The sequence below is a fragment of the Lagopus muta genome, chromosome 11 (genome assembly GCF_023343835.1).
Source record: "Lagopus muta isolate bLagMut1 chromosome 11, bLagMut1 primary, whole genome shotgun sequence".
In the NCBI taxonomy this organism is placed as follows: domain Eukaryota; kingdom Metazoa; phylum Chordata; class Aves; order Galliformes; family Phasianidae; genus Lagopus; species Lagopus muta.
The window spans coordinates 3097101-3110731 of record NC_064443.1 but is presented as its reverse complement, the minus strand read 5'-3'; the positions used below and the strand labels follow the sequence as shown (position 1 = coordinate 3110731).

At 65.2% G+C, this 13631-nt stretch overlaps 4 protein-coding genes across 7 annotated transcripts; 2 read left to right on the top strand and 2 right to left on the bottom strand.

Moving 5' to 3' along the window:
* Positions 1-43: 43 nt before the first annotated feature.
* PCBP4 (poly(rC) binding protein 4) lies at positions 44-5431 on the bottom strand. Of its 3 annotated transcripts, none has more exons than XM_048957362.1 (13): positions 4457-5431; positions 3779-3884; positions 3612-3635; positions 3500-3532; positions 3203-3319; positions 2998-3117; positions 2784-2912; positions 2608-2682; positions 2476-2520; positions 1657-1732; positions 1267-1319; positions 1022-1191; positions 44-886 (listed from the first exon to the last, which is right to left on the bottom strand). In XM_048957362.1, exons 2-13 carry the CDS (start codon positions 3860-3862, stop codon positions 571-573), a joined length of 1242 nt encoding a protein of 413 aa, XP_048813319.1. In that variant the 5' UTR covers positions 3863-3884; positions 4457-5431; the 3' UTR covers positions 44-570. The 3 variants fall into 3 exon arrangements, with proteins under 3 accessions (XP_048813319.1, XP_048813318.1, XP_048813320.1); XM_048957361.1 differs by having other exon boundaries at positions 3779-3865; XM_048957363.1 differs by having other exon boundaries at positions 586-858; positions 3779-3865.
* Positions 5432-5556: 125 nt separating this feature from the next.
* Positions 5557-6782, bottom strand: LOC125698695 (putative protein-lysine deacylase ABHD14B). The gene is made up of 3 exons (XM_048957364.1): positions 6287-6782; positions 5974-6215; positions 5557-5810 (listed from the first exon to the last, which is right to left on the bottom strand). Exons 1-3 carry the CDS (start codon positions 6765-6767, stop codon positions 5628-5630), a joined length of 906 nt encoding a protein of 301 aa, XP_048813321.1. The 5' UTR covers positions 6768-6782; the 3' UTR covers positions 5557-5627.
* Positions 6783-6823: 41 nt separating this feature from the next.
* On the top strand, positions 6824-8741 carry ABHD14A (abhydrolase domain containing 14A). 2 transcript variants are annotated; one of them, XM_048957366.1, is made up of 4 exons: positions 6824-7373; positions 7476-7591; positions 7733-7944; positions 8064-8741. In XM_048957366.1, the coding sequence occupies exons 1-4, from the start codon at positions 7177-7179 to the stop codon at positions 8244-8246; spliced, it is 708 nt and encodes a 235-aa protein (XP_048813323.1). In that variant the 5' UTR covers positions 6824-7176; the 3' UTR covers positions 8247-8741. The 2 variants fall into 2 exon arrangements, with proteins under 2 accessions (XP_048813323.1, XP_048813322.1); XM_048957365.1 differs by having other exon boundaries at positions 6829-7373; positions 7709-7944; positions 8064-8735.
* Positions 8742-8763: 22 nt separating this feature from the next.
* ACY1 (aminoacylase 1) lies at positions 8764-12874 on the top strand. The gene is made up of 15 exons (XM_048957358.1): positions 8764-8847; positions 9247-9362; positions 9599-9663; positions 10030-10134; positions 10204-10298; positions 10393-10469; positions 10691-10780; positions 10962-11018; positions 11106-11179; positions 11346-11395; positions 11602-11746; positions 11831-11899; positions 11982-12061; positions 12304-12364; positions 12435-12874. Exons 1-15 carry the CDS (start codon positions 8780-8782, stop codon positions 12597-12599), a joined length of 1317 nt encoding a protein of 438 aa, XP_048813315.1. The 5' UTR covers positions 8764-8779; the 3' UTR covers positions 12600-12874.
* Positions 12875-13631: the final 757 nt, after the last annotated feature.

Here is a 13631-nt window from a genome sequence, read left to right as displayed (position 1 = left end):
GGGGAGTCTCCACTCGGGAGGTGGAAAATGTATCTTTTTCACATAAATTTGATCTTTTTATTAAACCATTGATAAGTTACAAAGGAGGAAAAATATAGACTTATATATACAGCATTTCCAAGCCAGCAGGCTCTTGGGGGTTGCTGGGAGGGAGGTGACTGCCCAGGGGAAAGTCCCCCTGACACAGCCAGGGGATGGGGGAACACCATAGAGGCCAGGCAGCCCCTCAGCAGCTCTGGGGTTCAGCCCAGAGGGTTGGGGATGGCAGGAGAGGGACAGCAGTGTGGGCAAAGGTAGGGACAAAGGACACCAGGGAGTTGGAGGATGTCCCCCCCCCCAGCAGGGACAGCCCTCCTACCCATACCATAGCAAGTTTGGGGGGGAGAGGGGACACAGTGCTGCCAGGATGGGCATTGGAGCAACTCTTTTTGCTCCAGAGGCCATCACTTCTGGGCCCCCCTCCCCTGGGCATGGGATGCTGGGGGGGACGACTGGGGGAGGGATGGAGGACAAGGGGTGTCCTTGGCACCAGGTGGCACCAGGACCTCCCTTGTTCACCCACAGAGGGGTTCAGTAGGGCGAGAACTTCTGCCGATCAGCTTTCTTGGTGCCGTTGGCCGCCGAGATCTTGGTCGTGTAGGTGGCAGTGCCACCATTGGCACCTGCCGCGGAGGATGGGGACAGCGCCAGGAAGGAGAGCGGCTTCAGGCCGATGAAGTTGGAGAGAGAGAGGGCATAGGGGGTGCCCAGCAGAGCCGGGGGGGTGGCAGGGACAGCAGGCAGCGCTGCGCTGGAGCCCGGAGCGAGCGGCTGCGAGAAGCCCACACCGAGATCCACGGAGCCAGGGCCGAGTGGCACCTGGGAGGTAGATTTGGCCGTCTCTAAGCTGGGGGGGTCAAGCGGCATGGTGAGGGGCACGGTGACAAAGGGGCCACCTGCCCGCTGTAGGGCACACGGACCTTCGCCCCGTGCCTTCTGTCACCGGTGCCAGCATCCAGCCCCAGCTCTTTGGGGCGCTTACCAGGTGGTGATGAGGTACTGAGCCAGCGTGATGCTGACGGGGGACCCCGTGATGGTGATGTGCCGCTCACTGGAGCCCTCGGTCTGGTTCCCAATCTTGATGTGGGCGCCCGACATCTGCCGGATCTCACTGATCTTGCTGCCATGCCGGCCGATGATGCAGCCGATCAGCTGGGGGGGAGCACCAAGGTGAGAGGTGCAGGACATGTATGGGGAAATGGGGACTTTGTGAGGACCCACACTTACATCATTGGGCACCAGGAACTCCTGAGAGCTGCTTTGGGAGTTTGAGTCCAGCCCTGGAGGGAGAAATGATGGAGTTAGGGGGTCTCCAGCAGCCCTGTGCCCTCCAAACGTGGGGGGACATTGCTGTGAAGACAAACCCAAAGGACCAACAAGGAAAGGCCATAGGGAAGATGGGATGTGGGCAGTGGAGCTCCTGTCATTGGGGTGGAGGGCTTGGGGGCACTGGGACACCGGGAGACCAAAGACAGGGACTTTCTGGTGTGGGATGGCACACCAAGGAGATGGGACTGGAGATGGGAGGAGAGGACATGGACTCCCATGCTCTTGCAAGCGCCCAGCACGGAACAAGAAGGGCACAACTCACTGTCTCTAGCTCCACGGGGAGCTCACCTGGAACCATGGAGGGCGGGTGGCCCAGTGGTGGGAAGGGGACGGTGTGCCCCGACATTTGCTGCAGTTTTGTGACCTGTCCAGGGAGAGAGAGGAGATGCAGACAGTAGGAAGGCAGGTTTGATGGCATGGTCTCACGCCCCTGGCTGGACTCTGGCATCCACACAGTGCACATCCCACCCCACCTCAACCCATCCCACTCTAACCCATCTCATCACACTGCATCCCATCCCATTCCACCCCACCCTATCTTATTATACTGCATTCCATCCCATTCCCCTACATCCCATCTATTTCCACTCCCACTGTACCCCATCCTATCCCATCAAATCTTACCTCATTACATTAAACCCCATTCCATCTCATCCCATTCCACCTCATTCTAACCCATTCCATCCTACCCCACTCCATTCCATTCCATAGTATCCCATTCCATCCCATTTCATTCTATCCCACCCTACCCTCTTCCCATCATACCTCACTGCACCCCATCCCACCCCGTTCCATCATATCCCACCTCATTCCATTCCATCCCTCCCCCTTCCATCGTACCCCACCCCCTCTGTGTACTCCATCTTATCCCATTGTACCTCATCCCACACCATTCCATCCCACCCCATCCCACTCCATTCCACCCCACCCCATGTCATCCCATCCCCCTGCATCCTACCCCTCCCCACCCCATCCCACAACTTCCCATCATACCACATCCCATCCCACTGCACCCCACCCCAGCTGCAGGCTGCCAGACCCCGTGCCCATGGTGACACCCCCAGGATTGGCCCCATGAACCAAGGAGCAGGGCTGGGAGAGACTCACTTCCGCCGGAGAGACCCCGCTGTATTGCCCCTGCATGGAGAAACCCTGGGGGGGCAATGGGCATCAGCTGGGAACCACGCAGGGACCTGTGCCCCTGCAGACAGGGGGTCCCCCTGCCCCAGTGCCCCTTACCTGGTTGGCAGAGAGCAGAATGGTACCCAGGGAGAGCCCAGGGTGGTAGGGGATGGTGGCCCCCTTAGGAGGCGACTGCACAGGGAGGAAAGGAGGTGGAGGGGATGAGCAATGGGGTCAAGGTCCCCCCAGCCCACACCACACCTCCCACAGCACCGTGAGCCAGCTGCCAGTACCTCCAGGATGACAGCACAGATCTGCCTCACACACTGGATGATGGTGTCCGGCACCCCCGAGACGGTGACGGCGCGCTCTGTGGAGTTGGGCAGCAGGTCGCCAGCCACCTGCACCTGAGCCCCTGAGCTCTGGGGAGAAAATGGGGGGGCTGTGGGACTTGGCTGGGAACGGCGGGGGGACACCGTGCTCCTGCATCGTGCCGGGGGATCTCACCTCCCGGATCTCCCTGATCTTGGTGCCCGCCTTGCCGATGAGCGAGCCGCACTGGCTGGCCGGGATGACAAGACGCAGCGTCACCGGTGTCCTTCCTGCCGCCGTCCCATCCCCCAGGTCCTGCGGAGGGACACACATACAATGTCTGGCTTCCTCTGGGAGTGGGGGGCTCCCAGAGTCCCATTATAGGGCAGGGAGCGCTCACCTCCTCCAGCTTGAAGGCTATCATGGAGACGGCGCGGAAGACGGCATCGGTGGAGCCGGTGATGGTGGTGATGCGCTCGGGGCAGGAGCCCTCCGAGATGGTGATGCGCGCGCTGCTCTGGGGACGGCGGTGCGTCCCGTCAGGGGCACAGAGCTCAGCACTGCTTCAGCTCTGTGTCACCCCCTCCCTGCTGTCCTTGCCCCATCCCACCCAGAACCGTGAGCCACCTAAAGGCACCAGGACAGGCGGCCGGGGAGGGGACAGCAGGGGACCCACAACCGCCCCACGTGCCCTTACCTGCTCCCGTATCCTCTTTACTGTCTCTCCTTTCTGTGGGAAGAGGAACAGGGCTGGCAGTCAGGGCCAGGAGCCCCCCGGGGTGGCACAGCCCAAATCCCCCGGCTCTTACCTTGCCGATGATGCTGCCGATCTCCTGTGGGAGCAGAGGGCAGCTCTGTTAGCAGACGATCCCAGTATCACCAACCATGTGTCCCCAGGGGTGAGGACAGCCCAGACTTAGGGTGAGGGGCACGAAATCCTTCCCAGAACCACTCCCCCATCCCCAGGGCAGGTTACCTTGCCGTGCATCAGCATGCGGAGGGTCAGGGTGATGCTGAGCTGCGGCTCTCTGGGGCCGCTCGCTCTGTCCGGCGATGCCATGGCCTGGGGGACATGGGGTTTCCTGCGGGGTACGGCCAGGTGTCCCGACCCCTGGGCTGGGGGTGGCCGGACCCCCGGCTGGGGAATGCCTAGGGGAAGGGGGGAGGCACCCAGCAGCACCTCATGCTCGGAGGCGGCCGGGGAGGGGACAGCAGGGGACAATCGCCGCGTGTCCGGGAGCGGGTGGGCGGGATGCCGGCGGCGATGCCAAGCGGCTTTGGAACAAAGCACCCGCGGTGGGGATGGGGCCCGGTCTGCGGGCGCTGTCGGGGGGAGGGGGCACGGCTATTCTGGGTGCTGGCAGGGCTCGCCGCCGAGGTGGCCATCAGGGGAGCGGGGTGGGGCGGCGGCAGCGCCAGCAGCCCCCGAGCCCCCACGGGTGACCCGGCGGGGACAAAAGCGGGGGCACGAGAGCCGATGGCGAGGGGGGTGCGGGGAGGAGGAAAGCACGGCGCCGTCTGCCGCCGGGGGGGCGTGGGGACAAGGGCCGGGTGCCGGGCGGCAGCGGGAGGTGGTGAGGGGACAGCGCGACCACCCCCCATCGCCCAGAAGGAAAGTTTCTCCGCTCCCCCCGCCCCGCTCGCAGCCCGGTACCTCTCCGCACCGCCGCCGCTCAGTGCCGCATGCCGCCGGGGCCGCCCCGTGCCACCCGGGCCGCGAACAATGAGCCGCTTGACGGGCTCGGGGCAGGCTGGCAGCCCCGGCCCCCACCCCGGCCCGCTGGGGCCCCCCTCGCTCTTCCCCTCTCCCACAGCCCTCCCTCCGGGATCCTATTACAGCGGATAAGAGACACTAAAAGGAACAATGCACCCTGGGTAAGGCCATCTGCCACCGCTGGGGACATTCCTGTCCCCCCCCACACTTGGCTCGCACATCGCCCCTCTTTGTAATTGCGTTTTTTTTTTTGTTGTTGTTCCTGGAAGCCGATCAGCTGGCAGGGCACAAGGGCTCAAGGGCTCAAGGGCACCGGGCAGGCAACGCTGGGACGGCGGCACCCAGGGGTGCTGTTGGGGGTGGGCACCCTTAGGGCTGCGGTGCCGGAGCAGCAGATGGATGCTGCAAAGCGCTGAGCACCCTGTGCCAGCAGGCCCCTACCCCGCTCCGTGCCCCCCATCACACACCGACACGTTGCCAGTGTCACCCCCCCCGCCGCCCGCGTGCCTCCCCCGCTAAATCCTCATAGGCCCTGGCGTAAGCAGCTAAAGCCCAGGCAGGCTTGGAGGGGGAGCAGGGAGGGGGGTGGCACCCTGCTGCCGGCTCCATCTGCATCCCCAGGGTTGGCTCAGCAGCACCAAGTGGGGAAAGGCAGGTGGCGGGCACCGAGCGGCACTCTGTCTGTCCAGCCAGGCGTCTGTCTGGCCTCCCCTGCCTTTCCCCCCCCATCTGTTGGTGACCATAAATCCGCCGGGTGCTTGGGACATGCTGGCTGCCACCACAGGCAGGGGACGGCTGAGGATGACAGTCACCTTCTAAGCCCCTGTGGATTAACCTAGGAGTGGGTGTGCGGCCGGAGGGGTGGGAAGAGGAAGAAGAGGATGAGGATGAGGCCAGGAGGAGGGCCGCCGTCAACCAATGCGTGCGAGACAGTGAGGAGGGAACAAAGCAGGAGAGAAGAGGATGGGGATGAGGCCAGGAGGAGGGTGGCTGTCCCCCGCTGCACGTGCCATGATGAGGAGGGAACAAAGCAGCAGGGCGGCAGCACATCTCAGGGTTTTATTTGGTCCCGACGAAGCGGTTGTGCCAAGGGTGGCCCTTCCCATCCCACTCACTCCAACTGCTGCAGGAAGGCCAGCAGTCCACGGTGCCACTCCTCAGGCTTGTCCAGGTAGCAGGCATGCCCGGCGCCCTGCAGCACCAGCACCTGGTGGCGGGCCAAGTGTCGCAAGTTGCTGAGGCTGACCTGGCCCAGCTCAACGTCCTGGTCCCCATAGACAATCAGGGTGGGCGTCTGCGGAGAGGTACACAGGCCACGCTCGCATTGCTGCAGCTCGCAACGCTGGCCCAGGGCAGCATTACACCTCCAGCAGGAGCACCTCTCCTACCCTTTCCCCATCTCCCAGAGGAGAGATGGGGGTGAGGAAGGGAAGGTGCTCCATGCCCAACCCCGTTACCTGGACACCGGCGTACTGCTGCGCCTCAAACTTCTCTGTGCAGATGGGCGCCACAGGCACGTAGGCCTTCAGCAGGTGCCCGTGCTGGAAGAGGAAGGGCAGCGAGTACATGCCGCTGAGCGACGGGCTGACCAGCACGGCCGGGGCCAGGCCCAGCGCCTCCACCACCGCCTTCAGGAAGGCTCCCGGTGCCGGCTGCCCCACCGGAGCGGGGGCCACGGCGTCCTTGGAGCGGCCCAGCCCTGGGAGCGAGGGGCTGCGTGTCACACGGCTGCCACCGCGCCGTCGCCACGTGCCCTCGGCCGTGCCTTACCCGGCAGGTCGACAGCCACGGCCCGGTAGCCGGCGTCAGCCAGCACGGCCATCGTGTGCAGCTGCAGCCAGGTGTCCGAGGAGAAGCGGATGCCGTGCAGCAGCAGCACGTTCAGCCGCGGGGCCCGCTGCGGGTGGGCCTCCCGGTAGAAGAGGCTCTGCCCCTCCACCGTCACGGTGCCCTCGGTGAGCCGCGCGCCGGCCATGGCTCGGTACCGCTCCGAGACCGGTCCGGGCCTCGGGGCACCGCCCGGGTCCGAAGGCCGCAGGGGGCGGAGGGAGCGGGGGCGCCGCCTGGCGGGCACGGCCGAGAGCGGGCGGGTGGAACCGAGGCTTGCCGAGCCTTGCGCGAGCTGAGCCGAGCCCTGCCGAGCCCTGCCCGAGCGGAGCCGAGTTCTGCCGAGCCGTGCCCAGCCCTGCCCGAGCCCTAACCGAGCCGAGTCCTTCCGAGCACTTTCCGAGTCCTGCCGAGCCGAGCGCATCCCAGTACTACCCGAGCTCTGCCGAATGCTACCCGAGCCCCCCGAACCCCCCGAGCCCCAACCCGAGCCCTATCGGAGCCCTGCGAGCTTTTGTCGTATGCAGGGGGACGAGGGGCGGAGCGTCCCCTCAACTCCGCCGAAAGGCCGTGGTGTTGATTTCGGGGACGGGGATTCTTTCTGCTCGTGTGGGAAGTGAGGATCGTGTGAGGAACGCCTGTTTTCAAGGCGATCAAAAGCAAGCCGAGCCGAGCGCTGCCGAGCGGAGCCGAACCCTGCCGAGCGCCGCCGAGCTCAGCCGAGCCTTCCCGAGCCACGCCGAGCCGAGCGCGGCCGAACGAGGTCGGGCCCCGGGTTCGCGCGGGCGCTCCGCGGGGCGGCAATCCGACCCTCGCACGTCCCGCCGTCCGCCATGCCCCGCGGCCGCCCGGCGCTGCTGGCCCTGGGCGCCGTGCTGGTCTGTGTCCCGCTCCTGCTGCTGCCCGCTGCCCGCCGCCACGGCCCGGCCCGACTCCCGGCCAACGCCACGGTGCGGGCGGGAGTGATGCCGGGTGACCCCGCCGTCGCCTATAGGGAGGCCGCCGCGCCGCGATTCCCGGCATCCAGCAGGTGGGTCTGCCCGCGGCTCCCCGCGTCCCGCCGCGCTGTCACTGTCCCGCAGCGGGCGGCTCGCAGCCCCGCGCCGTGCCGAGCCCTCGTGTCCCCCCGCAGGCCCGACGTGCTGCTGCTGCACGGCCAGGCTTTCACTTCCGGCACATGGCAGGCCCTGGGCACGCTGGCGCTGCTCGCCGCCGAAGGACACCGCGCCGTCGCCATCGATCTGCCCGGTAGGACCGAGAGTGCCGGGGGCGACGTGGGCTGCGGGTCCTCCAGGCCGGCACCCAAAGGGCTCGCGGTGCTCTCCTGCTGAACCCCAGCCCTGCATCCTCCGTGTCGCCCCCCAGGCTATGGGGATTCACCTGTCGCAGGCTCGGTGGCCACGCAGTGGGGTCGGGCAGCCTTCCTGCAGCGTGTCGTGCGGCAGCTGGGCCTGCAGAGACCGGTCCTCGTCAGCCCATCCATGAGCGGCCGCTTTGCCCTGCCCTTCCTCCTGGCACATGGCGAGCAGCTGGCCGGCTTTGTGCCCATCGCACCTGTGGGCACACGGGAATACAGCGCCGTGCAGTACCAGCAGGTCCAGGTGAGGCCAGCAGGGTGCCGGGTGCTGTGCTCCCAACTCTCCTGCCATTTTATTGAGGTGCTGATTGGGCTGAGGTTGACATCCCACCTCTCCGATATCCTTTCTCTCCTCTTTTTCAGACGCCCACCCTGATCCTGTATGGTGAGCGTGACACTGGCCTGGGCCAGCAGGCCCTGCAGAGCCTCCAGCATCTCCCCAAGCACCGCGTGGTTGTGCTGCCTGGTGCTGGCCATGCCTGCTACATGGACAAGCCGGAGGACTTCCACCAGGCCCTGCTGGGCTTCCTGGGCCAGCTGAAATGATCTGGGTGCTGCTGCACTGGGCAGAGGGCAGTGGGGCCTTGGCTTTGTCTCTGTGCCTCGCTGGGAGGTGGGGAGGTGGTGTGGGGCTGGGGGTGAATCGCCAGCAGTGCCCTCCTGCAGTATCGCCTCTCCCTCTTGTGGTTGGGAGCAGAGGTTCCATGCTCATCGAACTGTGGAATCATGGAATATCCCAAGTTGGAAGAGGTGCTGGCTCCACACAGAACCACACAAAAACACTGAGAGTGATGTCCAAACGCTGTCTGAGCAGCAGCTTGGGGCTGTGCCTACTGCCCTGGGGGAGAGGGGGCTGTTCTGTGCCCACCCACGGCCCCCTGGTACCTTCTCTGAATTTCAGAATGATGTTCTGGCAGGGCAACCCCGGTGCCAGGGCTCTGGGCACGGTGCCGCGATGCTGGCGGGGGAGGGGGGCCGCGAGCTGGAAGGAAGGATCTGCGAGCCGCCTGTCCCGAGGCCAATAAACACGTCGCGCTCCGGTCTCTGCCGTGTCCCCAGGCGCCTCGGGGCGGAGCGGGATGGAGCGGGGCGGAGCGGGGCCGGGGGGGCGGAGCGGGAGCGGGCCGGCAGCGACGGCGGCGCGGAGGTAGGGCCGGGGGCAGCGGGGGTTCGGGGCCGGGAACGGGCGGCGTCGGGCGGGGGGCAGCCCCGAACCTACCACTCCTTGCCCGCACCCCACTTATGGGGCCGCGCACCCTCGGTCCCCCGGTTCCCCGCACCGCAAGCGTGGCACCGTGCGATCCTCTGAGCTCCTCGTGCCCTCCGCCCCACAAACCCGCGGTGTTTTCCTGGCTCCTGCGCCCCACTGAGCGCCGCGTGTGCGCGCACCCCCCGCCACCCTCCCGCAGCCCCCGCCGACCCCACGGCCCCTCCACCCCCACTTCAGCCCCGTTCCTCCCAAGGGCCGAACTTTGCCCCGTCCTGCTTCGGAGGAGCGGGGGACGGAAGGAGGGGTTTAACTGTCTCTTCCCCCGCGGCTCTGCAGTCCGGGAATGGCACCCGGCAAGCAAGGGAAGAGCGCGGGGGCCTCGGAGAACCCTTCGGTGACACTTTTCCGAGAGTACCTGAGGATCGACACCGTGCACCCCAAGCCTGACTACGGTGAGGAGAGCAGGGATGTGGTGGGGACCCAGGGCTCGAGGCTGGCAGCATGGCTCCTTCCCCTGCGCTGCTCTTTGGATCGTTCTTTGGACCCACGTGCCTGATGCTCGAGGCCCGGGCTGTTGCAGTCCCAGCGCAAGGAAGACTGCAGTGCCTTATCCCCTCCCATGCTTCGGGCAAGGCCACCCTTGCTTTGCCATGAATTCACCCCATCATCCATCTTTTCTCACCCCCAGATGCAGCAGTCCAGTTTTTGGAGCGTGTGGGCACCGACTTGGGCTTGGCGTGCCAGAAAGTGGAGGTGAGCAGGGCAGCCCCAGGGCTGGTCCCACACCATTGCTGGGGGTCAGGGCCTCTCTCCACCAGCCCACGGGTGGCAGGAGGTGCCTGCTGCTGCCCTAATGCTCTGCTGATCCTGCCTGTCCCTCTGACCTTTGTGGCTGGCTGTGCTATGATTAGCCAGGGACCAGGCAGGGTGACGCTGGCTGCAGATGTCCCCTGTGTCCCCAGGAAGGGACAGTGGCTGGCACAGGGGACACCCAGGCCTTAGGGTTTTACTTCCTCTGAATTGCTTGTGGCTGCCAAGTGGCCGCGGTGGGGGAATGAGCCTGTCCCAACCGCTGCGTCCCCCTGTCCCACCCCAGTGACATGCAGCCTTTGCTCACAGGTGTGCCAGGGCCGTGTGGTGCTGGTCCTCACCTGGCCGGGCACAAATCCCCGCCTGCGCTCCATCCTGCTCAACTCCCACACCGACGTTGTGCCAGTTTTCGAGGTACGGGGTCGGAGGGGCTGGGCACAGGGGTAGCCTTGTGATATGGGGTCACAGCTCATTTTCCCACAGGAGCACTGGACCTACCCACCCTTCGAAGCTGTTAAGGATTCCCAGGGCAACATCTATGCCCGGGGTGCCCAGGACATGAAGTGTGTCTCCATCCAGTGAGTGGGGGCTTGGTGCACATGGCGGCTCAGGAGTGTCAGCCCCGCTCCCTGCACCCAGCACTTTCAAACCATCTCCTCACATCACCCACAGGTACCTTGAGGCCATCCGAAGGCTGAAGGCAGAAGGGAAGAGCTTTGCCCGCACCATCCACCTGAGTTTTGTGCCTGGTGAGTGTCCTCCTGAGGAACAGGGTGGGCTGGGTGATGCTGTGTGGCTCCCTGCATCCTGGGCATGGGACACCTCTGCTAACCTGTCCAGGTTTTGGGTTCCACTAGCTCTAGGATGAAGGGCTGTGTGGTTCTGGGGATGGCCAAAGGCACCAAGCTAGCATGGAAGCACGGTGTTTGGGTGGAGGATCCCTTCACCCATGCCAGTTTTCTCCCCACAGACGAGGAGGTGGGCGGACACAAGGGCATGGCGATGTTCTTGCAGCGCCCGGAGTTCAAAGCACTCAACGTGGGCTTTGCCCTAGATGAAGGTGAGTGATGGCATGGCTGTGCTGGGAGCCAGCGGGACCTCATGGCATCGTGCACATTTGGCATTGCCCCAAAGGCAGGGGTGCTCAGCACAGCTCCTGGGGTCCCCTTAGGCATCCCAGCCCCTGACCCCGCAGTGCACCAGTTGGGACACATCTGTTCCCCTTGCTGTGCCCACCACAGGCTTGGCCAGCCCATCCGACACCTACAGTGTCTTCTATGGCGAGAAGAGCCCTTGGTGTGAGTAATGGTGTGCCTGCCATCCTGTCCCTTGCTCTGCTGGGTTCTGGGGTGCTGGGTGCACCCAGCTCAGCGCCTCTTCCTCAGGGATCAAGGTGAAGTGCACAGGCAGCCCTGGGCATGGGTCCCGCTTCATCACAAACACTGCGGCCGAGAAGTTGGTAAGGGGACAGTGGTGTGCCCTGTGGGGGCCTGGGGTGGGAGCCCTCTGTGGCGGGCACCGGGCTTGTGGCTGGGAGCTGCTGATGGGGGGCATGGGGAGGGGCTATATGGTAAGCCCTGAGCAGGTGGTTCTGGGATGTTTACATCATATGTTTGCCTCCCCAGCACAAAGTGATCACCTCCTTCCTGGCCTTCAGGGAGAGCGAGAAGCAGAGGTAGGATATGGCTGGAGGGGCTGCGTTGGCCTCACTGTGGTCCTTGGAGGGGCTTTGCTCCCCTTTGGCATCCAGGAGGTCCAAAGCGAGGCTCTGATCTGGCACTGCATCCCCATGCTTCTGTTTACCTGCATGGAGGTGGGGGCAGGGAGCATTTCCCCTCCTCCTCTCGGGACAGATGGTGACTGTCCCCTGCATCCCTCAAGGCTTAAGTCCAACACAAGCCTGACCTTGGGGGATGTCACCTCGCTCAACCTGACCTTGCTGGAGGGGGGAGTCTCCTTCAACGTGGTGCCCTCTGAGATGGCCGTCGGCTTTGACATCCGCATCCCACCCACCGTGGACCTGAAGGTGAGTGTGGGTGCCGGTCCCATGTGGGGGGAGCGGGCTGGGGGTGCTGCCCCTGCTCACATCCTTTTGTGCTGCCTGCCACAGGCCTTCGAGGAGCAGGTGGCTGCGTGGTGCCGGGCAGCTGGGGACGGTGTCACGTATGAGTTTCACCAGGTGAGAGGCTGTGGGGGGGGGGGTCGGCAGGCTGTGCTGCCCCTCCCCTGCAGGGTGCCCACCCGCTGCCTCCATCGCTCAGAAATGCATGGACCAGCAAATCACCTCCACTGAGGAGTCTGACCCGTGGTGGAAAGCTTTCAGCGGGGTCTGCAGGGACATGTGAGTAGTGCTATGGGATGGTGGCACCTAGGTTGCGCCCCCTGGTCCTCGTGTACCCTGGGGACACGGCAGTGTAGGAGATGAGCCCTGAGCCATGTCAGCACCTCACCGTACTCCATTGTGTCAGAAAGAATAGGATTTAGCATCCTGTAGGGTACATGGCTTAGGGCCCTTGGCTGGCTCTGGGTGGCAGGCACCCCAGCTGTCCCTGTGCCACGCTGATGCCATGGCTCGCCCTACAGGAAGCTGCCTCTCAAGCTGGAGATCTTCCCAGCTGCCACCGACAGCCGCTACATCCGGGCGGTGAGTGCTGCCCCAGCCCAGCCATGGCCCCGCTGCCCGCCCTGGGCTCACTGTGCTCCTCCATCCTCAGGCAGGGTACCCAGCCCTCGGCTTCTCGCCCATGAACCGCACCCCGGTGCTGCTCCACGACCACAATGAGTTCCTCAACGAGGATGTCTTCCTGCGGGGCATTGACATCTACGCCCGCCTCCTACCTGCCCTGGCCTCTGTGCCCCCACTGCCTGCCGAGGCCTGAGCCTTTGGGAGGGGAGAGGGGGCATCGTGCCGCGTCTCTACGTGCCCCTCTGCTGTGGCTGTGCTGTGAGCTGGCCTGATGGTGACATGTGTCCTGGCTGTGCCACCCTGGGGACCGTGTGCCAGTGGAGCCCGGTGTGCCCTGTGCTCCTGCAGCCATCCCTGACCACTTCCAGGGGTGCTGGGGCCATGCCTTCCAGCTGGTGCCCCTGTATCCTGACCGTGCACATTCACTCAATAAACCTTCCTGGTAAGCAAGGCCAGGAGCAAGCAGGTCTGTCTGCCTGCTCGTGGGCAGTGCCGTGGGTAGCCGCTGCCCCGAGGGCGTGCTGATTTCCTTGGAGACAGAGGAGGGGCTGCACCAGCACAGTGCTGCCCGGGTGGGATCCTGCTCAGTCTGCGGCACTGGGGGCAGGCGCTGAGGTTAATCCCTCTTCCTCCTCCTATGGGCTCTTCCCAGGATGGCTCTGCCAGACCCCAAAGCCGGCAGCGATGTGCAAGCCCCGGCAGGAGCCCGCACTCATTTGCCGGAGGTACCCGAGGGCTTGGCCCCGCTCCCTGCTCCCACCCCCAGCCGTGCTGTGCCCAGCACCCGAGGGTGCCGCATCCGGTCCAGACGCTGTGCCCACCCCCGGGGAGCTGTGCACGGGGCTGGCCGAGTTCCACCGGAGCACTTCGGTGCAGGTTGGGACCGGCAGAGCTCTGCATGCGGCACGGGGTTCTCACGCATCGCCGGCGCCGGCGCCGGAGCTCGGGAGGCGCGGCGCACCGCCCGCCCCGCGTCGCCGGCTGCTTTGTCCCCGTGGCCACCGCGACGTGGGGACACCTGCTCCCCGTGTCCCCACCTACCGCGTGCCCGGCTTGTGCTCTGGGAGAGCACCGTGCTCCAGCGGAACAGCACCCCTGGGGGACCCTCCCTGCACCCCATCCTCTTGTCTGGGGGGAAACCCTGGGGTTGCTCCCTATAACTCTTTGTGGACCGGAGACTGGGGACCCCCTGCGCACCCGTCCCATGGGACGCAGCCCTTGGGGC